Source organism: Sebastes umbrosus, chromosome 22 (genome assembly GCF_015220745.1).
Source record: "Sebastes umbrosus isolate fSebUmb1 chromosome 22, fSebUmb1.pri, whole genome shotgun sequence".
NCBI classification, from domain to species: Eukaryota; Metazoa; Chordata; class Actinopteri; order Perciformes; family Sebastidae; genus Sebastes; species Sebastes umbrosus.
The window spans coordinates 22,316,224-22,342,031 of NC_051290.1; the positions used below are offsets into that span (position 1 = coordinate 22,316,224).

At 42.3% G+C, this 25,808-nt stretch overlaps 1 protein-coding gene across 3 annotated transcripts in view; it reads left to right on the forward strand.

Annotated features, from left to right (window-relative positions):
- Positions 1-22,707, forward strand: part of col4a5 (collagen, type IV, alpha 5 (Alport syndrome)) — a 71,153-nt gene extending 48,446 nt beyond the window's left edge. The window contains exons 22-52 of one of the 3 annotated variants that reach the window (XM_037759417.1): positions 35-105; positions 1,419-1,610; positions 1,692-1,860; positions 2,638-2,730; positions 2,834-2,938; positions 3,105-3,202; positions 3,790-3,940; positions 4,012-4,125; positions 5,087-5,095; positions 6,217-6,384; positions 6,721-6,810; positions 7,038-7,187; positions 7,309-7,407; positions 7,493-7,582; positions 7,671-7,810; positions 7,892-8,018; positions 8,115-8,294; positions 8,402-8,452; positions 8,533-8,718; positions 13,526-13,534; positions 16,014-16,022; positions 17,256-17,389; positions 17,482-17,554; positions 18,652-18,723; positions 18,884-19,009; positions 19,762-19,860; positions 20,010-20,222; positions 20,311-20,488; positions 20,575-20,689; positions 20,781-20,953; positions 22,321-22,707. In XM_037759417.1, the coding sequence (XP_037615345.1) occupies positions 35-105; positions 1,419-1,610; positions 1,692-1,860; positions 2,638-2,730; positions 2,834-2,938; positions 3,105-3,202; positions 3,790-3,940; positions 4,012-4,125; positions 5,087-5,095; positions 6,217-6,384; positions 6,721-6,810; positions 7,038-7,187; positions 7,309-7,407; positions 7,493-7,582; positions 7,671-7,810; positions 7,892-8,018; positions 8,115-8,294; positions 8,402-8,452; positions 8,533-8,718; positions 13,526-13,534; positions 16,014-16,022; positions 17,256-17,389; positions 17,482-17,554; positions 18,652-18,723; positions 18,884-19,009; positions 19,762-19,860; positions 20,010-20,222; positions 20,311-20,488; positions 20,575-20,689; positions 20,781-20,953; positions 22,321-22,402 (3,566 nt within the window). In that variant the 3' untranslated portion in view covers positions 22,403-22,707. The remainder of the gene's footprint in view (positions 1-34; positions 106-1,418; positions 1,611-1,691; positions 1,861-2,637; positions 2,731-2,833; positions 2,939-3,104; positions 3,203-3,789; positions 3,941-4,011; positions 4,126-5,086; positions 5,096-6,216; positions 6,385-6,720; positions 6,811-7,037; positions 7,188-7,308; positions 7,408-7,492; positions 7,583-7,670; positions 7,811-7,891; positions 8,019-8,114; positions 8,295-8,401; positions 8,453-8,532; positions 8,719-13,525; positions 13,535-16,013; positions 16,023-17,255; positions 17,390-17,481; positions 17,555-18,651; positions 18,724-18,883; positions 19,010-19,761; positions 19,861-20,009; positions 20,223-20,310; positions 20,489-20,574; positions 20,690-20,780; positions 20,954-22,320) is intronic. The other 2 variants (XM_037759418.1, XM_037759419.1) reach the window with 2 other exon arrangements.
- The last annotated feature ends 3,101 nt before the right edge of the window (positions 22,708-25,808 follow it).

Here is a 25,808-nt window from a genome sequence, read left to right on the forward strand (position 1 = left end):
TGTATTAGTAATTCCTTCCCTCTCCTCCCATCAGGATCTCCTGGCAGCCCAGGTGGCAAAGGAGACAGAGGATATCCAGGAACACCTGGTGTCGTTGGACCCCCTGTTAGTATTTTTTACTTTTCCTAAAGCAGCACATATCATATTACAACAGATAATCATGACATCAAAATGTTGATCTGGGGTATGAATATACTACTCTTTGAGCTTTAAATTAAGGTTATAATACATTTTGTTATTATCTCACATTAATGGTTGGTATAACTTAAAGCTTATATAACTTTCTGATGTCAACTGCTATCTTAAGTAACTTGGCCACTGGACAAAAAAAACACTAACAACTGGCATTCATTCCCGGGACAAATGACTCACTATTTTCGCTTCTTTTTCCGGTGCAATGCTAAGTGACGCACGTTGTAGTGAATATATATAATAAACTAGAGCACTCGGAGAGCGCAGACCTCGGCCAAGGCATGTTTCATGTACGTCGGTGGTGTTAATGCACAGGCTAAGCGGAGTTATTTAAAAAAAAAATCCCAAAGCCACCAAAATCGAATGGATTGTTCATTGTGCCACACCGCACCCCTCCAAAAAATTTCATTCAAATCCACTGCGGACTTTTGGAGTAATCCTCCAAACGGACAAACCAACAAACCAACAAACCAACAAACCAACGCCGGTGAAAACATAACCTCCTTCCTAGGCCTTCGGCTTTGGCAGAGGTAATAAAATCAACAAGGATTTGGACAATTATTATAATTTATTGACATACAAAACAACAACATACAATGAATGCTCTCCTCGAAGCTACCAGACTCCATTGACAAAAACAGTGATTTTACCTCACTGATCATTGTTAAACACACTTCATTCAAACTTAAAATATAACTCATCTGTTAGTCTTACCACTGTTCCAACAATCACCAACTCTGGTCTGGTCGAAATAAAACCTTTAATTCACGGAGTTAGATGTGAAAAGAAACAGCCGTTATATGCTCACCTCGAAGCCACCAGACTCTGTTGACAGAAACAGTCATTTTAACTCGCTGATCGTTGTAAAACACACTTCATTCAAACAAAAATAAAACCGTCTTTCCACTGTTCCAACAATCACCAACTCTGGTTTGAGAGTTTGAAAGAGAGACTGAATAAGTAACAGATAAAAGATTACTAACCCTGCTTCCGGTGACGTCGAACGTGACACACCAGGAAAAAAAAACAGACAGGCCAGTGCAACGGCATACTTGCAATGGGAAAAGAGCCTATCGCCTATTTTTAGCGTGTTTTACCGTGTTTAAAAAACCTGCATATGCGTGCTAATTTTGAGTTTGTAATTACGAGTTTGATTGAACCCTTATGACAAATAAACAAAATCTAATACTAACAACAACATCTGCCCTCTTTCCTTTCCTTTCCAGGGTACCTCCGGTGGTCCAGGTTCTCCAGGATTCCCCGGAGAGAAGGGAGACCCAGGCGAAGCCATCACAGTCAACGGTGTGAGGGGAGAGAAGGGTGACAGCGGCTTCCCCGGATCACCCGGTCTTCCCGGTCTGGACGGCCGACCCGGTCGCGATGGACAGCCTGGATCTTCTGGACCCAAAGGAGCTCCTGTAGGTGGCTTTCACTCCCATCATTTAGATTCATTGAGATCCACCCACGATTCATTTTTATAACTAATATGTGTGCAACAGGGCTCTCTGCTGGTGAAAGGAGAACGAGGTATCCCCGGTGAGCCAGGCTCCCCAGGTAATCCAGGAGACAGGGGTCCTCCAGGAGGACCTGGCTTTGGACCTCAGGGATCTACAGGAGAGAAAGGTGTCCAGGGCGTCTCAGGAAGACCTGGAGGTTCCGGTGCACCCGGTAGGATGACAATTATAGGTGTATTTAGTGACCTTCCAAATCTATCCTACTTCCCTCCATATTGGGGTTCACATCCCGTGCAACATCTGGCATAGGTCGGGTGTTTTTACGTGGGGTTGTATGAGGTACTTCTCCATAGTGAGTGTATTACCTACAGTAGATGACGGTCGGCACGCCCCCAGTTATAGTATATTACTATTATAGTTTTTTAGACGCCTAAAAGACTCACCTAAAAACATCTACATCAGTTTAAGTGTTCGCTGTATTTAGAATATTTGAACTGGTTTAGCTTGCCGTGAAACAGCTATACAGTCTATGTTTCCGACGGGGAACTGAAGCTGTTATCTATGATCTCGCCAAAGCAACCAGACTCCATTGAAAAAAACCTGTAATTTGACCTCGCAGAACACGGGGGTTGCTGGTCTACCGCTGCCTCGATCGGTTACTTTGTTGATGTTATTGTGTGACTTCAGTTAGTTCAGATTCACCAGAAGTCACACAATAGCACAAACAAACTAACCGATCAAGGCAGCGGTAGACCAGTAACTCCTGTGTTATGCAAGGTAAAATTACAGGTTTTTTCAATGGAGTCAGGTGGCTTTGGCGAGAGCATAGATGGATACAACGGCTTCAGGTCCTCGTCAGAAAGGGCTGTCTGACGGCGAGGTAAACCAGCGAAAATACTCTAAAGATAGCGTACACTTAAACTGATATTTTTCTAAAATACTTTAAACTTACCTCACTGACCTTTCGCCTTTGCTTTCTCTCACCATGCAGGTACTAAAGGTGAACCAGGCCTGGCGGTGGCCGCGAAAGGTGATCCAGGACCCAGAGGACAGGATGGCTCACCAGGACTGCCCGGCTCACCAGGTACATAATTATTATTCTACAGTAAAGGACACGTGTTCATGCAGTGCTCACTCCAGCTTACCTGCAACCGAGGTGACATATGTTTCTGATGTCTGATTGGCAGGTAACCAAGGAGGGCCCGGACAGAACGGTTTCTCTGGTTCACCAGGAACGAAGGGTGACCCTGGACTCCCAGGCATCGGACTCCCAGGGCCCCCAGGAGTTAAAGGTAAAGACATTCTCCTTCCTCCTTGTCGACCTTTGCAACTTCTTTTTCTTCCCCTATCCTCCTCTTCTTGACCTTCACATCCTCATCTCAGTACATCCTCCTCACAAATTCTCTTTTAACCGCCACCTCTCCTCCCCCCCATCCTCTCTTTTTTTTTCTCCTCCAGGATTCCCAGGTGTCCCCGGTCAGCCAGGACCTGCAGCAGGACCAGGTAGACCAGGAGTAGATGGACTCCCTGGCCAGCCTGGATTTCCGGGATCCAAGGTATGTAGATAGATGGATGGATAAGGTGTTTTATTAATACCGATGGGAAATTCACATTAGAAAGGTAAATGACAAAAGAAATCTTTGGTTAGAAACTGAACGAAAACAAGGACTCTAAATATATACAATGAAGGCATGACCAGACACTTCCTGGAAGTGATATCCTACACAATAATAACATAATGTAGCTATTTGACTCTGGCTAAATGAGTAAGAAACAGTCTAAATATTTACAGAGGACATTAACAACTGCTGCATTTTAGTAGTCATCGATTGTTCCCGAAAAGTAATCGGGAATACCTGAAAACCTGAAAACCTGAAAACCTGAAAACCTGGCTTCATTTTTCCATGATTTTTCAAGAAAAATATTAAGAAGCAGATTCTTTTACACTGATCTTTACCTGCATGTTGTGTCCCCAAGAATTTAATTAACAGTCTGCCGCCCTCTGTCTGTCTGTCTGTCTGTGTGTGTGTGTGTGTGTGTGTGTGTGTGTGTGTGTGTGTGTGTGTGTGTGTGTGTGTGTGTGTGTGTGTGTGTGTGTGTGTGTGTGTGTGTGTGTGTGTGTGTGTGTGTGTGTGTGTGACAGGGTGAGCCTGGCTTTGGCCTTCCTGGTCCCCCAGGTTTACCAGGAGTACCCGGATCTAAAGGTTTCACCGGATCAAAGGGAGATCCTGGCTTCCCTGGCGGCCCCGGTTCACCTGGCCGATCTGGATTTGACGGCGGTCCGGGAACTAAAGGTATTCTGCAGTTCTGTTCCCGATTTGACACTTAACAATACACCGAGCTGACGGTGACTTTCTCTGTCCAGGTGACCCTGGTACACCCGGTATACCTGGAGCTCGTGGCCCACCTGGATCCCCCATCTCCGGTCCGGGGGGGCCTCAAGGCCCCCCTGGACCCCCTGGCCCAATGGGACCACCAGGTGAGATGCATAACATCTGTGAGCACGTATTCTCGTGGATAAGCTTCTTATTTTCACTTTGTTGATTGGAACCGACACACGTAGAGTACTCATCAGATTTAGTTTGCAAAAGAACAATGCTTCTTTTTTCATTTAGTCTTTGTGTATGTTTTTGCGTGTTTACAATATTGAAATATGTATTAGTTTGTTTGGATAGTCACCCAGGACTGTGCATGACCACCCACTTGTCCATGTTTTGAGCTTGTTGAGGTGTCTGGATGTCGTTTTGGTATAGAGGTTCAAACTATATGTCGCCCACTGAGCAGCTGAGCACCAGACTGAGGGTCTGAGGGGTTTGTTTGGTTGATTGTCACCCTTTTGGGGTGTGTTGGTGATCAAGGTGAATGCGTTTGAATATCACGGTTACCGCACTACTGGAAGGAAACCATACCTTGATCTGGGGAACTTTTCCCTCACAGCTTCATCTTGTCTTTGCTTTCACTTGAGTGCCACCTCGTTTTTAAGACGCCACCAAAAATATCACAGCTCTCTCACCCTTTCTTGGCCGAATCACCACCCTCCACTTCTGTATTTCAGAGCTACACCACTTTAACATCACTCAAGGCACTTTCTTTGCGATTACACCAATCTTAAACTAACAGCATAGAGTTTCACTAGTATTTAACCTCACACCGCTCTTCTTCGAATGCAACACAAAAAAACACAAACTAACACAAATCCAACAGAATATTTCAAATACTCTGAGCATGCATTGGTTGCCGCTGGACACGTTCAGTGAAGTTTTTCCGTAAAAGCTTCGGTGCATATTCAGAGTGTTCGAAAAACCTGCTTCATATCGAATTTTTAATGCATTTAATGCATTTTATAATTTGTTGTCCTCATCTCATCGGCTTAATCCAACGCTCCGCCCTCTGCGCTTTGAAACACGCCCCTCCCTTACCTGCGACCCTCTGATGCCAAGGCGAGAAAGGTATTGTAACCCAATACTGGTGCTGGTCAATGGCCAGTTAATGGTGACACGTACCACACCTGTACACTGAAAAGCTGTCATTTGAGGTATTAAGACTCCATTTGTGTGGATACTTTTAGTTTTTAAAGGGTGGGCCTGTCTGCACTCAGTCGTTGCAAAAAGCAGCGACGTAGGTTACCATAGTAAGATAAGGTTCTGAATAATGTGAACGCTAGCGCTAGCTGAGTCAACGTTAGCTGTGCTAAGTTTGGAAATAACTGAAAGGGTTAGTTTTGATTTTTTGAAGTGGGGTTGTATGTATACTCTTGTGTTCTGTGAGGTAAAATTACTGTTTTTGTGAATGGAGTTTGGTGGCTTTGAAGAGAGCGATATAGCTGCTTCGGTTCCCCCTTGGAAAGGTCTGACAGTGAGGTAAAGCGGCTGTGGACGGGAGCAGCAGAAAAACGTATTTTAGCCACCTAAATAAATATCTATGTCAGTGTACGCTATATTTACAATATTATCACTGCTTTACCTCGCCATCAGACAGCCCTTTCTGATGGGGAACTGAAGCCGTCTTCAAAGCCACCAGACTCCATTCACAAAAACAGTAATTTCTCAGCGTCCACAGCAGTACATTGCTTAGCTTCCGTGCTGGTACTCCTGTCCGCTTCTTCAAGCCGGGAGCATGTCGACTGCCATCTAAGTTACTGTAATACACACTGACTATGGATAAGGATATTTGTATATATGTAGAACGTCATCATGCAAAAACCTACGTCAGGTCACGGGGTAAAACGTTTTTAGAAGGGCTTGAAGGGAAAATAGCATTTTGATGCTAAAACATACGTACTTAAACCAACATTTTAATATTCGGATTTGAATACACAAAGAACACCACTGTGCAGCTACCGAATGATACAAAAAACGTAAAAATAATGGACCCACCCTTTAATGATGCGCTGCTTTGTCTACAAACACACAATTCCCTGCATCTTGACTGCACTGGGCGTCTTAAGACCAGAAAGTAGTCCGATTTTACTATTATTATTACTATATAAGTTTGTTGTGGGCTCATCACCAGGAGAATAAAGCCTCAGTTCCTATATCCAAACAATAAAATCTTGATATCATCATTACAGGATTCCCTGGATCAAACGGAGCGAAGGGAGACCCCGGCACTCCAGGTCTAGACATCCCAGGTCTGCCAGGAGACAGAGGAAGTCCCGGTTTCCCAGGTTCCCCAGGACAAGTCGGAACCCCAGGACCTCCTGGAGGACCTGGACGGGATGGCCTGCCTGGACTGCCAGGTAAAAACTAAAGCCTACGTCATTAATCTATAGTTATGACTCAGTAGTGAACTGTAAAGGCCAAAGGCTAGCTGGTTAACCTCTTAGCTAACTAATACATCTAGAGACTATAGACAGAAAACCTCAGTATCATTTCTCATCATGGCTTGCTATCTGCCTACCAACAGGGCTAGTTAGGGTTACCCAGCTGTTCATTGTCTAGCTGTGAACTTAATTTACTGACTGGCAGTTAAGATATGACTGACTATATGACTTGCTGTAGCTGTGTGAACGATGGACTATGTAATTGAATATTTTCAGTTTTTGTTTATTTTCTGCTCTAACATCTGGTTACAGGTCAGAAAGGAGACATGGGTCCCATGGGAACTCCAGGACCTTCTGGAGGACCTGGAGGACCAGGAGGGCCGGGCGGTCCCGGATACAAAGGTGTTCACTCATAACTCTTGCATACAGCCCTAAAAGGCACATATCACACACAATATTGACAAGTTATGTTCCCACTTTGTAAAGTTTAGATTACATAGTTTGAAATTACACTAGAAGCAGCTATTTTATAGCTACTTGCTAACGTTAGCTTCAATAACTCTGGAGGTCTCTGTATAACCTTGCTGATGAGCGCTAAACTTCTCTGATCCTCATGTTCTCCTCTCCAGGTGAACCTGGATTCCAAGGCAGAGACGGTGGTCCCGGCGGCCCCGGTGGTAAAGGAGAGAGAGGTGACCCTGGCGTCCAGGGACCCCCCGGAGCCGTAAGCGCGCCACCAGAGGTATCAAAGGGAGCCAAAGGAGATCCTGGAGTACCAGGTACAGCTGAAAACACCTTCACTGAACACCAATTATAACACATTTTAAAAGTAGGTAATCATATTCAATTACTACTCACTATATTGTTGAATACACAATACATTTTGTCTGTGTTCTACAGGTGCATCAGGTTTTCCAGGTCAGAAAGGTGTCCCTGGTCTCTCTGGTGACCCTGGAGGGCCAGGATCAGATGGACGCCCCGGACTCCCCGGACCACCAGGTATGTGTTTACCTCCCGTGCATACATAAATACAAACTCACTCATGCAAATAGGTTCCTAAGGTGCTGTTTCCACTGTGCTGCAGGTCCCAAGGGAGATCCTGGCTTCCCAGGAGGCCCAGGTGGTCCTGGAAGTCCAGGAGGAAAAGGCAGCATGGGAGAAATGGGATTTCCAGGTGGGTTTGAACTCACAGTCCCGTAGTTGGCGACCTACTGAAAGCTGTTCCCAAACTGATTTCTTTGCCATAAATGCTAATGTCACAGGACCGTCAGGACAGAAGGGTCTACCAGGTGGGCCAGGTAGGGGAGGAACCCCGGGACAGCCAGGAGGATCTGGTTTCCCAGGAGCCAAAGGTGAACCAGGCTCTGCTGGAGTCGGACCACCCGGATCATCTGGACCCAAGGTACAGAAATGTTTTACTTTGGAAAAACTGCAAAGCACAGATTTTAGGTTCATACCTTCATTTTTTAAATGTCTCCTATAGGGTGAACCAGGTCAGCCAGGGTTCCCAGGAAGTTCAGGACTTAAAGGAACCCCAGGATCACCCGGTCTCTCAGGTATACCAGGAGGGCCAGGTTCCAAAGGCGACCCCGGACTCCCAGGATTCCAAGGTAAGTCTGAAGTTTGACTACAGCAATTGTGCAATTAATGTTTGATATGTTGGTAAGAAGCTGCAACAGTAACTGATGCATTGTCCATCTGCTCAGGTTCTCCTGGTATCCCCGGTCCTAAGGGTCTCGACGGTGGGCCCGGTGCCCCAGGTCTCACTGGAGCTCCCGGTAGACCAGGAGAGTCTGGCCGACCAGGAGGACCAGGGTCGTCAGGAGACAAGGGTCAAGCAGGTCGGGACGGGATCCCAGGACCAGCTGGAGTCAAAGGAGACCCAGGTACGTCACTGCTCAAGGTGCTCGGAAAAACATCACTGAAATGTAAATCAAAACTTCCCCCATAGAATATTTAGTTTTGATTCGGTTCTGATTCTTGTCTGCTCCAGGGCGTCCTGGTTACGGTGGACCCGGTGCACCTGGGCTTCCAGGGTTGCCAGGTGAGTAGTCACCTACTATATGTAACAGCTTTATTTGTGTCTGCACTGATATAACAATCTCTACTTTATTTCTCACTAAGGTGCAAAGGGAGACTCAGGTCTTTCCGGCCCATCTGGCAGTCCCGGTTTCCCCGGCTCTAAAGGAGAGGCTGGTTTCCCCGGCTCCCCTGGTCCACCAGGCAGCGGCGGCCCTCCTGGGTCTCCAGGACTGGCTCTGCAGGGCCCCAAAGGACTCCAAGGACCCCCTGGACCACCCGGAAGAGGAGGTAAAGCATTTGGATATAGTATCTGTCACCATGTGCTGCCAGAAATTGCTGCCTGGTTTTCTGATAAACTGTCAGACCTAGAACGAGTGGTGGTTTGTTTTACTCACCTACAGTAGCAGGTGGGTGGGGTTTATTGGGAACTATACTAGTATTTTGTATTGTTGTTTTGGATTCTTTACATCACTGCTGCCGGCCTTTTTCAATCAGCTACTGGCTTCACTTACTGAAAGTCTTAAATCTTGCTTGTGATCGCTCGTTTGACGTCAGGAACTGTTTTTGAAGCTTCCTTGTTGTTGCTCGAGTCCACCAGCGAGGTGCTGATTTTTGAGATTTCAGGCTTTGTCACACACATCCACGGGTATTTTTGTAAACAGCGCTTTTTCCTCCTTCGTCCCGTCCACTCAAGCACAGTTTTAAAAAAAATCTGTGTCCAGATGAAAACGCAAAAACACACACACTGGCGGCGGGGGTCTGTGTCGTTGCATTTAATAATGTAGCAGCGACCACCGTAATGCATTCTGACGTCCCTGTTCCCCAGTATTTTGGAAAAGTAACCGTACATTTATGTGTAAACATGTTAAGAGTTCTGTTAGCAGGTTATTTGGCTACGCTGCCGTTGCACGACATGTCGCCTCATTAGAGACGCCTCACAAAAGATAACTGAAAACTTTCTCCCTGGCCAGAGTTTTACAAGAGCTCCGTTTTCAATGAAGTCAATCATGAGCTGTGACTCTGGAAGATGAAACATGGAAGAAAAACAAGAGGACAGGATAGAAAAGGATGATTTTGTCTTTTCAAAGGACTCTCGCTTCAGAGTTATTGACATTAAATACAAAAACTTCTCTGATGAAATATCATGTATTTAGAAAGAAAATTTTGTAGCCTACATTTTAAAGTTAAATGCATGAATCTGGTGCACTTTGAGAGCAGAGTTAAGATCTAATCTATGAATAAATATCTGCTCTAGTAAACAATTGAATCATAAATTGGTTGTATAAATATTAATGGTGATGACACAGCAAACAAAAGCATGCTAAAAGAGACGGGGTAACGTGTTTCAAGAGGGGTTGGGTGGGTTCGCCGACATCGCCGCACTGAGGTCAGTCTGCCCCGGTTGTTGCGCCGGGAGCAGGGAGCCCCAGAGAGGGCACGAGCACTAAGCGGTGAGGTCCGGGCGACGGGTGCTGTAAAGCGCCAAGCTGACCTAGAGCTGCTTGCGGTAAACCACTACGGTGGAAATGCAGCCAGCAAAAGTATCCACGAGGGTAGGGATACCATTATCGGGTATCTGGTCCGATACTGTGCTCATGTACTCGTACTCGAAAAACGGCTCCGATACAACGGCAGCGATACCATTTTATGGTGGTGCGCCTGACTCCACTGGGCCGGGATCCCGCTGGGCCGGGATCCCACCTCAGCCGGCGCGCACCAGCCCTCACTTTCATTGCGCCACGGGGTTTTGCTTGCACCCTCTGCCATGGTCCGTGTTTCAAGACTGGTCGGTTGGGTTGCCGATATCGCCACAGACCCCTGGCGCCTTTTACGTGGGCCGAGCCCCGATCTGGCACGCTGCATGGTCGTCCACGACCCGCTGAGCGGGGCAAAAGTGTGCCGCCTTAAAGGAAAGGGGTGCGCTGAATTTGTAACACATGACAAAACGAAAGCGTCATTGTGAAACGGAATGTGGCACAATAATCGTTTTATGTTGATTATCTTGATTTCATAATCGTTGATAAGCCCTATCACCTACTGCAAGAAAGTTTCAACTCCAGGAAGCTGTTTTTTTATTATGTGCAACGATGAACTGAAACTAAGTGGCTGCCTGAAAGGGGTTGAAAAGAAACATACAATATGCTTTGGCAAATGCAGTTTATAATTGATGGTCTAAAACATACAAAACCACCATAATCCTGTACGGAATTTGCAGTACAAACATTCTATTTGCAAACTAAAGAAAAACACAGTACTGATGAAAACCAGACAGTAAAACGGCAGACAGTGCACTTTTAAATGTGAATGCTTTCATCTCCATGTCAGTTGATTTGCATGGGACGTCGTCGCACCAATCGCCACCACTGGCATAAGAGCCACGTCACTGTTTGAGCACCACCTGTCAAGTCATTGTCACGAACACTTGAGCACAAATGATAAGAATACTTTTTCACCAGGAAATGTCGGGGTGCTCCTCATGCACCAATCACTATTTGTCACCGGGGTCTGACCCCCAAAAGAGCATGGCACTTTGTTGTCTCAACATCATCCATTTTTTTTGTCTTTTATCCACCGATTCATCTGTCCTCATGTCTTCCTCACCCCCTTGCCCTCTTCTCCTGATCCCACAACGGGGGGGGAAAGCTGTAATCTATCCATCTCTCCGCAGCCCTGAAGTACTGTATATGTGTGTGTGTGTGTGCTCGTTGTGTGTGTCATGTTAGATCATTTTGAAGAAATGTTGGTGTGAAACAGCTCAGCCTGAGACAAACCTCTCAACTTGCATCTTAAAAACTGAGTTCAAGATGGGATTCAGTGACAGTTTTGTTCATTACAATTAAAGCCCCTGAAAACCTGGTTTCAAATCTTCAGTATTAATGACTAAATAAACAAACTAGTTATTATATATTAAGAGTTTAACACTTAAAAACTCAGCTAATCTGTTTGAAAATTAGAAAAGCAGAGATAAAACAAAAAATGACAGCTGTCCTCGACTAAAGAAACTCTTAGTCAACTAACCCTCACTAATAGATTAGTTGATTATAAACGACTGATCTGTAAAACTGAGTTTCTCCACAAAGAATCACACAAAAGCACCACTTTAAATCTGGTGTTTACCAGAGATGTGCTCAGAAGTCTCTTGGAAATAAGACATTCAGCATGAAAAAAGCATAAAAAATGACTAATCAACTAAAGAAATCTTAGTCAACTGAGACCAAAACGGCCGATTAGTCGACTAATCCAGTGGTTCCCAAAAGAATTCGTCGACATAAATAAAATCATGAGGTCTTGACGGATTCAGCAAGTGAATGCAGATATATAATATAATCCTTTTTTTTGTAACAACTTCATTAATTTACTATAATAGCGTTAGAGCCTAAATAGATTTTTGTGTTTATTTTTATTTATTTTTATTTATTTTGTTAATTTTTTGCGTGTATTTTTTTTTATTTATGGTGTTAGATTGCTGCTAGACCACCCCGTTAATATAGGTGCGTGCCCGAAAATGTCGGTTTTGAAAGGCTAAACGCCAGCAAATATGGATTAAAGCAGATTATTTAGTATTAAATAAAAAAAATTTTTTAAATTAAAATAGTCTTGTATACTGTATAATGTATTTTATATATATATATATATATATATATATATATATAGTATAATTTTGACAACTTCAGAGCAGACGAATCCTGAGGGGGGCCCGGACCCCAGGTTGGGAACCACTGGATTAATTGACGAAGAGGGGGCAGCCCTACAAAAAAAATACAGAAATCTGTCATTTGAAAAAAACTAAACTTTGCGTGAAATAACAACACTTGCTCATAGTAAGAAGATGATTGAGAAAACAGGCTTTCAGGGCCTTTAACAAAAACATTAACTAGTAAGGGTCTAGGTATCGGATTTTTCTCCAACCCGGCTACTATTACCATAAACAATAAACTAGAGTCTAGCTCAGAGTGTTTGCATCAGGCTTTACTGTCTTGTGTTTTGTTCCACCAATCAGTCATCTGCATGGACACTGTTTGTCCCAACACACTTACAAACATACACGTTGAGAACAAGCCTAACACAATGCTGGAAAGAGTGGACAGCTCTGACGAACTCCTCGGGAAGATAGATAATGCGTGATACAAGCAGTTGGAAACATTTCTCAACCCGACAAATGCCATTCACCACAGTTGGAAAGTTAACATGCAATAAATTAGGGTACCTTTTTACTGTACATCTCTAATGTGTTTATGAATTTGCTCCAGGTTCACATCACAACTACAACTTGTCAGCATGTTAAGGGGTGACACTACAGGTCAATAGGGTTAAATATTTACCTACTAGATATCACCATCAAACGTCGCCCAGTTGATTACTGACATTAAGACAATTAGTTCTTGTATTACAAGTTTTCTGAAATGTTATGTTTAAATATGCAAATGAGGCATTATGTAATGCTAACTTTTGGTGAATGTAGGAGAAATCCATAGATGCCAATAGACAAAGTTGTAAAATAAACACCTAAATGTGTATTCCGGATCTTTTCTTTCCATTAGTCTGAAAGAAGACCCAAAAATCTCAAACTTGACCTGAAAAAACAATGGGGTGTCTCACCTTAAACTGTAAAAATATATTTAAAAAATACAGGGAAATATAATCAAAACTGTGGCATGTATAGCACCCTTTATGTGGAGTTTAAATATATTATGATAGAAGTCATTTTATTTATTTTATTTATTTTATTTATTTTATTTATTTTATTTATTTTTGGGGAATTTTTATTCTTAAGTTTTTGGAGCCTGTAGAAAAAAGTAAAAAAAAAAAAAAATAAGGCTTATATTGCATGTTTTCTCCCAGATTAGAATTCATAGTTATAGTAAATACATCAGACATAACTTCATATCCTTTTTAAAATGAAATGTCAGCACTAACCACCCACCAGCACTGTGTTAGGCTTGTAAAAACGAACACTCAAGTGTTTTTCTGGGTGTCAGGGTGACAGAATTGAAACTTTGACATTTTACCCCCTGTGTTTCCTGTGGCTTGGCCCCACCCACTGCGGTGTGGCCCCGCCTCTTCACGTGATGACACGTGCATCCGACCGCCACAGGTCCCCAAGGTCAGATCAACGGCGTCCAGACGTCTACTGCACGTTCCTTACAGTACCACTGACTGAGTTTAACCCCACTCTCTGATCTAAAGGGTTCTACTGGGAAATCATTTGATCTTTTCTGACTCTTTATTTCTGCTTCTAATGACTGTCTCCTTCCACTTTCCATGCACACTGATGGTAGCGTAATGCACCTTTAACAAGTAAGCACCTAAAAAATAAAAGTTTCATAATGATAAAAACACACAGTAGTAGATTTTAAAACTCACAGTAGTTTTCTGGCACAAGTAGCATGTTATCTGGATCACATTACTGTCAAATATACATCTAACATGCAGAATGTGTTATGCGTACAGCATCATACAGTTTGTGCACAAAAAACATAATTTAACTAACTCACCTGAAGCATTAATGTTTCACATACTGTAATTCTAGTTCTGTTTTATTTTACTGAAATGTTGTTGTTTGTGCATCAGAACTATTATAATTTAAACATATTTGAGATTAAAGGTTTTTGTTGTAGCAACCAGCAGTATCTCCCAAATCCTAAAAATGACCCCCAACTTGCTGTTAAGAGTCTCTGCTGATCCCCCGGGTGGTCACATGGTATAAGAATTGCAGTGATTTGACCTCCGGGTCTCAATAAATGAAGCCAATGCTGAAGTGCCTTAAACCTGCATTCTCTCTACCAGCCAGCAGGGGGCGACTTCTCTGGTTGCTAAAAGAAGTCTGATTGTATAGAAGTCTATGAGAAAATGAGTCTGCTTCTCACTTGATTTATTACCCCAGTAAACATTGTAAACATGAGTTTATGGTCTCAATCACTAGTTTCAAGTCTTCAACACAGCATGACGTTCATTTAGTAAATGATGGTCCCATTTAGAGTCAAATAGACCATAAAGCAGGGGATGCTTTAGGGCGGGGCTACCTTGTGATTGACAGGTCGCTGCCACGGCTTTGTCCGGTCTGGGATTTGTTTGTGTTTTCGTTCATGAAAGTTAATTGTAACTTTTTTGGTCGCCTAAAAACGTCTTATTCAGCGTTCGGTTGTACTTAGCTCCTCCCTCTCGTGTCACTTCTGGTTACAAAAAACCAAGATGGTGACGGCCAAAAATAAGATGGCAACGGCCAAAATGCCTCAAAACGGTAGACCACAAACCAATGGGTCATGCTAAATGCTAAATGCTACATGCTAACAAAGACAATGTGAACATGCTGATGTTTATATATACATGTGTGTATATATATATATATATATATATATATATATATATTGTAATTCCCTTATTGACCATGTCAACCTCATGGTTGCGCAAGAGGAAAAGTCAAGGGATGACCAACGTCGGTATCAGTGCACATAAATTATTAATTTGAGAACACAAACTAGTACTATTTTTCCTCTACCGTGTGACCTCCAGGGGTATCCATACATTTCAAAACCTCAGCAGTAAGCTTGGAGCAAATGTTGAGATACGGGAGCGTTGTTGGGTGATCATTTTTATCATTTTTACTCAAGCAAGATTAACAGCAGCTAATTTTTAAGACTAACTACAGCTGTACAGAGTCATTATCCTTAACATTAAATTATTATAAATCATCATTGAGACTACAAACAAACAGCAGTGGAGCTTTTGAAGTTGTCCAGTAGCCTTTTTGGTTAATACCTCCTTGCTACTTAAAGAGTAACCAAACCCCAAAACCACTTTGTGTAAACTAAAAAACAATGTATATGGGTATTTAGTCGTGTTGTTGGTGGATTCAGGTCCAAATTTTGACACTTTGATGCGAAGTATTTGAGATCTGGAGGCAGGTGATATATATGGAGGTAGCTTTCTTCACCAACCAACCCCCTCCTATAAAACCAACATGGACTCTGCAGACTGTGTAGAAAATAGTATTAGCTAAAAGTTGCCATTACCCTTTCAGTTAGCCTGTGAATCACTTACACACCATATACACATAGCTAGCGCTAATGCTAATTAGTAGCATACACATATCCCTGCCTTGCATGTAAACTCAAATTCACAAATGTTTATAATTCATACGGTATTTTATCACCATAAGTCCCCATAGTCAGCATGCTAGCAATTAGCGATTAGCGCTAACGATAAGTGTGAGCTAATTGAAAGGGTAAAGGCTATCATCGCCAAGTCCAGCTAAATGTAACGTAGAACAAGCCCAGCAGTTCATGTGATACTGTTTATGTTCCGTTCTAGCAAGCCCCTAAATGAGTGAACTTTATTCTTAGATAGACGCGAGTTAGCCCCCGAGCCCAGTCCATGTTGGTACTTTTTTCATGTCCTAGAGGCATTTTTTTCCACTTTAGTTCAAACTCCGGGGTTTAGTTACTCTTTAATGGCAACATATGTTGTTTAGTGTGACTGTGTTTCTGTACTGATGCTTGCTTCTGCCTAAACCTCCTCTTCTTTTTTTTTGCCTTTTGCCGTCAACCCGGCTCCGCTTTGCCTGGGAATTCTGGGAACCCTAGGTCCTGCAGGTTAGACTCCAGCGGTTTGATGGTTTTGATACATGCTCTTTAATGGGATCTGTTGGGGAAATGAAGGGCGACGTTTTAATGTGTCCCGTGCGGGGGGCGGCGGGGGGTTGAGGTTGATTCACTTCAAAACGCTCTCGGTTCAAATTTGAATTTGTATAATTGAAATTTATTTTATAGCTAAATATTTTACGATTTACTGCTTTTGAAGATGCATTCATCCAAACCCTGATCTCTTTATGTGTATCCTAATACATTGTTTAGCTTTGTGATATATTGATCTGTTTTTAATTAGCAGCAACACATGGAGTGTGTGAGAATGAGTGAAAATCCGTATTGTTGTTTTTTACCTTTTCTTTACCCCACAGGACAGGCTGGACACTCACGACTGCTCTTAATCACTCAGACACATGCATAAAAGAAAACATACACATTTACTCCAACTGTGTTACTGAAGAGTTTCATTCAGGTGTTTGAGGGAACAGAACTGGTTGTCCTTTTCTGATCTTTCTCCTTCATCTTTTCCATTTCTGTCAGTTCCAAGTTTCTCTGAGGTGAAGCTGCTCTGCGGGAAACAAAGGAATTGAATAGCAAAGAATGAACTCATGAACTTTTCACTAAAAACTGACAACTGAAATGATATGCAAAATGTGTCAATGAAGGGCTCAAGATGCCTACCATTATGTTTTGTTCCCTATCAATACACCATCTTTTATCAGAATAAATACATGTAATATTACATATAATATTAATGTTTTCTCAGCCAGTTATGTCAGATTTGGGAATGAAACTCTTCAGTTTTTTGTGTTGCAAATGTTTCCATGAATGAAATGGAAGTTGACGTCTGAGATATTCCTTGTGTTATGCTGTATAATTATACTATTGTACTGTATAATATAATATTATACTTAATATATGTTTAATTCATGAGTCAGTGGCTGTATTGTAATAAATAAAAAAACAAGGTCTGGATCAGTTCAGTTTCCATTTATACAGTTTAAAATAAGTAGTGAGAATATGGTTTACGACATCTTTTTTCAGTTATTAATCTAAATTTAGACAAGACAAGTCAACCACTAGAAGGCAACAAAATAAAAACTCATAAACAAAATCCTACTTTTGAATTGATGAATTGAAACCGAACTGATCCTGGTGAGAATATAATGAGGAGAAACATTGTGTTACTTCTCCATCATTCTGTACCTGACCTTTGACTTTTGGTGTCTGCGTATGAAGGTGGGCCTGGCCCACAGGGTCCCCGTGGGCCTGGAGGAAGCGGTGGCGTTAAGGGAGAGAAGGGTATTCCCGGCGCTCCTGGCCAGCCGGGCTTCCTGGGACAGAAGGGAGACGGTGGCGTTCCCGGATTCCCAGTAAGATTTGAATTTGGTCTCTTGAACTTGTGAAGTAGGGCCGGTCAAAGGGGACTGAGATTTAACTTGATTCACACTTGTTTTCTCAACAGGGTCCCTCTGGCCTTACCGGTGGTTCTGGTCTGAAGGGAGATATCGGTCTGCCTGGCGTTCCTGGATTCCCTGGTTAGTCCACAATACTGTAACAGCATTTGTCAGATTTCTTCCTGCTATCCAAAACTGTATTTTGATCCTGTGAATTGTAGGAATGGGAAAACAAATCGATTCACCTACAGTATGTATCCCAATGTTTTGGGATTTTTTTTACAATTTCGAAATAAGAAGGAAGTTACCACTTTTATTGTTGTAGTCTGAGTAACGTGACGTCATATCCGTTCCGTATCCGTCAACCAAAACAAACCTCAGCGAGCTGAAACGAGGAAGTATAAAATGTTGGAGGCTCAGCGTGGATACGACCTGCACCCTCACATGTTAAATCCAGCGTGGTAAACACTACACATCCAGTAAAGGATGGAAACACTTTGGGTTTCACACATTGCAGGAAAAGCAGAGCTAGACATCACGGCTAAAGCTGCATGCTAACTCTGTCACAGACAGGAAACGTTATCGTATCGCAGTAAGGTGCGGTCGAGCCGACCGTCGCTCTCATCTCCGTGGTCAAATGGGCCGACGCTACAACTGTAGAGCGCCTATATACTGACATTTATGTTAAATGTATTCAAACGGCCTCGATGGAGCTGAACATGGATGGATAAAGAGAACGGAGCTGACGGGAGAGCTAGAGACCACCTTGGAGAAGTTAGAGGAAGTAGACACGTGGGACTACATCCAGTTTTCAAAATAAGGTGTTAACAAAGGGAAACGTATATACAAAATACATCAAAAAATGTCTTCATTCTTTCATTTTTGGGTTGCTGGAAAAAATGTAATAAATAATTGCTGACAATGACTGATATATTTGACTTCAGGACATCTCTGACTACATACATGCTGAAAATCAAACAGTTTTACTAGATTAATTTAGATATTTTTCAAAGTAAAAGTCCCTAGTAGTTTATGATTCAACTTTTTCCCATGACCTAGTGTTAAAAAAGTTAACAAAAATCACAATAAATCATAAAATCGAATACTTAAAAATCAAAATACATATTGAATCGGCACCCAAGTATGGTGATAGTATTGAATCAGGAGATAGCTGTATCGTCCCGACCTTAGTGAATTCCTTGTAAGCAAACATTTATATCATTTGTGTTTTTTGCCAGGACCAAAGGGAGACCCAGGACTCCCCGGTGGCAGTGGCCTTACTGGAGATCCTGGAGATGTCGGAGCCCCTGGTGGGTGAACACACTTTCAGTTACAGTAGATGGCGTCAGTAATAACTGGCACTGAAGTTCTATTCATTTCTAAACAAACATTTAGATTTGCCTTTAAAAATCAGTTTCTCGTGGAGCGTCAGACACTTGATTGTTTTCTTTTGTCACACTTGACCTGTAGGCCCTCCTGGTGACGCCCGTGTACCTGAGGATACCTATGTGAAGGGAGAGCGAGGACCTCCTGGTGCTCAGGGCCAGCCTGGTGGTCGGGGACAGCCTGGTAATCCTGGGCGTGATGGACCTTCAGGTGGGTGAATGTGGACTCTTTGATGGGACCTGGTGAAGGTCACGGGACAGTTGGGGATGAGAAATTACAACAGTATTGATAATAGTTAATTAAAGCTGTCAATCGATTCAAATATTTAATTGAGATTTAGCGCGTGATTGTCGCACTTTATTTATCCTTTCAATGTACCTTAAAGGGAGATTTGTCAAGCACTTAAAACTCTTATCAACATGTGAGTGGACAAATATGCTGCTTTATGCAAATGTATGTGTATATTTATTATTGTAAATCAATTAACAACACAAAACAACAACAGATATTGTCCAGAAACCCTCACAGGTACTGCATTTAGCATAAAACAATATGCTCAGATCATAACAAACTGCAGCCCAACAGGCAACAACAGCTGTCAGTGTGTCAGTGTGCTGACTTGACTCTGACTTGCCTCAAACTGCATGTGATTATCATAAAGTGGGCATGTCTGTAAAGGGGAAACTCGTGGGTACCCAGAGAACCCATTTACATTCACATATCTGGAGGTCAGAGGTCAAGGGACTCCTTTGAAAATGGGCATACAGTTTTTCCGCGACAAAATGTAAGTTTGGAGCGTTATTTAGCCTCCTTCATGACAAACTAGTATGACATGGTTGGTACTGATGGATTCATCAGGTTTTTCTAGTTTCATATGATATCAGTATCTTCACTCTAGCTTTAAAATTGAGCCCTCTAAAACCTAAAAAAGAGTATTCTTCTCTTTCTCCCCCTGCTCTCAGGTCTACCTGGTGGCCCTGGGGATGCTGGTCCCGAGGGTCCTCCCGGCTTCAGCGGCCCATCAGGCAGGAAGGGAGACAACGGACCCGCCGGTCAGCCTGGTGAGTGAAACAGGAACCAGACACACCGACCATCACAACTCAATAATAATAATAATGCTGATTTTGCTGCCACCTAGTGGTTGATCGTGATCACGAATAATATTCCATTAATTGTGCAGCCCTAATACGTGCCTTTCCCCTGATCTCAGGTCAGCGTGGCTACCCTGGTCCCCCTGGTTCAGACGGTCCACAGGGTCTTCCCGGTTCTCCAGGATCAGTCTCTTCAGCCCATGGCTTCCTCATCACCCGACACAGCCAGGGCCAGGAAGTGCCCTACTGTCCCGACGGAACCAGCCTCATCTACGACGGCTACTCCCTGCTGTACGTGCAGGGCAACGAGAGAGCACACGGACAGGACCTCGGTACCAATTTTTGTTTCACTAAGCCTTCCCGATCGTATTTTATCATCATATATTTGACCGTCTTGTTCTTCTTCTTCTTCTTCTTCAGGCACGGCCGGCAGCTGTCTGCGCAGGTTCAGCACCATGCCCTTCATGTTCTGCAACATCAACAACGTCTGCAACTTCGCCTCCCGCAACGACTACTCCTACTGGCTGTCCACGCCGGAGCCCATGCCCATGTCCATGGCCCCCATCACCGGAGAGGGCATCAAGCCTTTCATCAGCAGGTTAGGGATGCAGACAGAGGGAGGAAGAAGAAGAAGAAGAAGAAAGGGAAGATGTGACATGTTAAATTCTACATTTCTGTGTCCAGGTGTTCAGTGTGTGAAGCTCCGGCCATGGTGATCGCAGTCCACAGTCAGACCATCCAGATTCCCACTTGCCCTTCAAATTGGGAAGCTCTGTGGATAGGATACTCCTTCATGATGGTACGATATTACCCACACGTCTGCACTCATAGGTAGCCATCACAGCTACATGCTTAACCCCACCACCTGTCGTCTTCCCCCCCCTCCCTAGCACACCAGTGCGGGTGCGGAGGGCTCCGGTCAGGCCCTGGCCTCCCCCGGCTCCTGCCTGGAGGAGTTCCGCAGCGCCCCCTTCATAGAGTGCCACGGCAGAGGGACGTGCAACTACTACGGCAACTCCTACAGCTTCTGGCTGGCCACTGTAGAACCCTCTGAGATGTTCAGGTACGGATACAAGTGCCAGCAGGGCGCTTTAGTGATTAGTAGGGCCGTCAAAGTTAACGAAATGATAACGCCATCAAAATTTGTCTTAACGCCACAAATTTCTTAAACGCATTAATGCAACTTGCGATTTTTTGGTTGTAGTGGGCTCAGTGTTTTTTTACGATTTTGAATTAGATTTTTTTAATGATAGAATCGATATAAATTATTTGCTTCACTATGAGGATGTAGAAGGAAGTCCCCGCTTTTATTGTTGTAGTCTGAGTAACGTGACGTCATATCCTTTACTTATTTGTCAACCAAAACAAACCACAGCGAGCTGAAACGATGCAATATAAAACGTTGGAGGGTCAGTGTGGATACGACCTGCACCCTCACATGTTAAATCCAGCGTGGTAAACACTACATATCCAGTATAGGATGGAAACACTTTGGGTTTCACACATTGCAGGAAAAGCAGAGCCAGACATCACGGCTAAAGCTGCATGCTAACTCTGTCACGGTCAGGAAACGCGGTAACGTTGCGGTCGAGCCGACCGTCACTCTCATCTCCGTGGTCAAATGGGCCGACGCTACAACTGTAGAGCACCCATATACTGACATTTATGTTAAATGTATTGAAACGGCCCCGATGGAGCTGACCATGGATGGATAAAGAGAACGGAGCTGACGGGAGAGCTAGAGACCACCTTGGAGAAGTTAGAGGAAGTAAACACGTGGGACTATGTCCGCTTTTCAAAATAAGGTGTTAACAAAGGGAACTGTATATACAAAACACATCTATGGAAATAAGATTGATGGATTATATTCACCAGAAGTATAAAACATTACATGTCCCTTATAAATTAAAAAGAAAATACCACTGATTTGTGAAGGAAATTGATTTTTGTGTTGCTGGAAAAAATGTAATAAATGATTGCTGACAATGACTGATATATTTGACTTCAGGACATCTCTGACTACATACATGCTGAAAATCAAACAGTTTTGCTAGATTAATTTAGATATTTTCCAAAGTAAAAGTCCCTAGAAGTGTATGATTCAACTTTTTCCCAAAATTGCAATACATATCAAATCGGCACACAAGTATCGTGATAGTATTGAATCCAGAGATACGTGTATCGTCCCAGCTCTAATAAATACTGTATGTACATACATTTGCATAAGCAGCATATTTGGCCACTACAAAATGCATGTACGATAGTCCAAAGTTGAGTGACTCATCAAGATCTCTCATTTTGAAACAAAAATAATTTCCCTGTTTACAAGAGTCTGATAGTTTAACTTGATTATATAACTCAAACTAATATAGTTACATATGCATATATCCATCTCCTGTCCTAACCACCTCCACCCTTTGACCCTTACAGGAAGCCCCAGTCGGAGACTCTCAAGGCGGGTAACCTACGGACGCGCGTCAGCCGTTGCGTGGTCTGCATGAAGAGGACGTAACGGCACACGGCAACAAGCAAACCCACCGTTGCCGGGGACGCACAATCAATAACAAGAGATGATTGGATGACGGGGGACAAGTAAGGGGAAGGGAGGGGGGGGGGAGCGTCGCCGTGACAACAAGGTGGACTTCCAATGGTGCATTATCTTCCGGAAAACAAACGTACGACTTTAAACAATGGTGCTACTGTGCAACACAGCTTAAAAAAAAAAAGACGTAAATAAACCTTACATTTATTCTTTGTTACTCTTAAGAAGTACCTCAAAATGAAAGCAGATAAATATCCACTAAATGGTGCCATGATGGATGTGTGACAACAAAAGTGCATTTTTCATTCTTTCCCAAAAGGATCTCCTTTCTCTTCTTAAAAAACAAACAAAACACTTTTGACGTTGGTGCAACTAAAATGTGATGCCGCACCGTTTCTAGACAGAAGTGCTCTTTTTTTTGTTTTGTTTTTGGCCGTATTGATGAGGAGTGGATTACCAAATCGGCACTTTGACTTCGGAACATCCAAGATGAGAGATGCACTGACGATGAGCTTTCCTTAGTGAGACTGCCTTTTTTTATTACTAGCTCTTCATTCACACTTTCTCTCTTTCTCTCTTCGTCATTTTTCTGTCGTTTAACGTTACATTTGGTGGTACTAACCCTGCTGTAGCCCGCCTTCTAACCATCTGCCTGTCTTTCTCTTACTTTTTTTTGTAAGTAATAAAATGTGTATATTGTGTAAAACACCTTTTTGTTTTTAGTGTATTAGGTCCTGAATCGGTACCAGCTGTTTGTTATAAGACAATTTTCCAGGTTCTTTTTAGCTCACACACTCACGCATTCACACACACACACACACACACACACTCATTCACTTCATTGCTCACTGATGCACATCGACTCAGATATTGTATAAAGTAAGGCTTTTATGAATGAAACAGTATTTTATATATAATAAATATATATTTGAAAAAAGAGGATAAAAAGGTATATAAACTTTATTCGGCTGTGGGGAGATTGTTCGCTGTTTTCAAACACAAACAAAGGTCAGGCATTTCACCGAATATTAAAGCCAACTACTGAGCACAGACAGAGCCATTTTCCCTAAAACATAACAGTCTTGTATGATATTAACGACGCAAATCGCTTAAACCTTTTGTATTCAATTTGTAGAATTGATAAATGTTGAACTGAAATAAAGGGGATTTGCTTTTAGGTAGTCTAATGATTGGGGGATGTTACAGATATTTGTGCAAAAAAAGGATTTGAATTAAATCATGGCTCCTTGATTAGAAAACCTCGATATTTGTTTTGTGTTTTTTAACATTTCCAGGTGCTGGGCTTTGCTTGTAAAAAGAGGGCCTGAGGTTTTTGGGCCTATTTTGCACCCAAAACCTTCGAATCCACTTTCGCTGGCTTGAATTTGTATCCAAAATCGGTTCAAGTGTTCACACACGACCCTGTGGAAATGCAGGTTGAAGTGTTTGTACATTTAAATCAGGTGTTAACGGTCCCTGATGTGACGCTTCTCTCACATCAGGTGTTCACACTCCTGATGTACTGAAAGTCTACAAGAGCTGTTTTTTGGGGGGGAAGAATTTTTTTCCTGTGATTTTATTGTTATTTTTATTTTTTCAAAACTGCTTTTATGAATTCTAATTGTCAACCTGGGGTGAGATTAAAATGTGTATTTTTTTTTTGTTTATTTTTCATGTTATGTTATCCAGAAGTTGTTATAAACTTTAAGACTGAAATAAATACTATGTCCAAAGTGGTGTCCTCTGAAAATGTGTGATTATCACCAAGAGAGAATCTCCTACTGTGGAAAAGCAGCTTCATGAACATTTTAAGGTTTTTATTTGAACATGAAAAGTCACGAGATACATCTGAGGGGTCATGAGATGATTAATGGGAGAGGAAGGAAGGAAAAAACAAGTTCTTGGATAATATGACCTCTTTTGGTCTAAAACCGTTATTTAAATACTAACATACTAGCATATCACACCCACTGTGACGTGCAGAGCAGTGGGCCTGCAGAATCTGGATTTTATAGCCACATGCTTCAAATTACACTAGAAGCAGCTATTTTATAGCCACTTGCTAATGTTAACCGCCAAAGGGGGAAATAACTGGGCTTGTAGTGATAGAGGGATGGAAAACAGTCAGAAGGAACGAAAACAACAGTCCAAGGCCAAAGGTCAGCTACACATGCACACAGAGAATCACAGAAGAATGAAAGCATGGCAAGTATGCTCAGTCTATTAAGTCATCTGTAAATTATGCACTTCAGTGTCCTTTTTGTGCTTAACATTAGCTTCATATTACACTAGAAGCAACTATGTTATATAAACATTATATTAGACACAACAAACATTTTCAAGGAAAAAAAGGTCAATTTAAAAGTTTGAAATAAAACAGCAAATCCTAATACTGTGTAACTCTATAGGAGAGGTCTTGATTAGCTTTATGAACACAGACATACATCTTTCAATTTATCATACACAATGAGAATCAGCTGACTTTTTAAATGAACTAATAGATTAGTTATTAAATGTATTTATGTGCCTTCAAAGAGACCAACGTTGACAGGAGGAACTGTTTCTGGACTGCTGCACTCAGGTGTCCCTCCACTAGATGTCAGCATTTATCCCTAAATTCATCTCAAAAGATTCATTTTTCTGGTGTACTTCACAAAGTGAAGTCTGAGTCATTCAATCTAATAATCCATCTCAATTTTATTATAATTTAATATCTGTAAAATATCAATAAAAGTCACTTTTAATATCACGCCTGTGTGTGATATTAAAAGCTGAAGGAAGTTTAGTTTACTGGTTACGAGGAGTAGTACTCATCCTGTGATGCTTACAGATTGTCTTCTGTGGCTCTGGAGAGAGAAATCAGTCTTTTCTATATTGAATTGCATTATGGGAAATGTAGGATTCAGTATTTCCAAGCCAAATTTAGGTACATTTGGGTTGCCTCCGAAATTCCATACTAACATGCTATTAAGTACACTAAAACAGTATGTGAGGTATTTTAGTATGTCTGAAACCTTAGTATGAAACAAATAGCACGCAAATTGCATATGTAGTGCATAGTATGTGATTTCGGACTCAAGTACTGTACTTTAGTAGGCTATAACTTTGAGGTACTTGTTCTTGAATATTTCCATTTTCTGCTACCTATACTTCTACTCCACTACATTTCAGAGGGAAATAGTGTATGTTTTACTGCACTAGAATATAGAATATAATACACAATATCATCAACAAATGAATTATAATGTATTATTAATGATAGAGACTATTGATCCCTTGGTAAAATATACAAGCCAAAAATTAACAACATTTACCCTCGGAGTCCCACAATAGACGTGTGTTTTCTTAGGGTGGTACAGGGGGTCTTTAGGTGGAG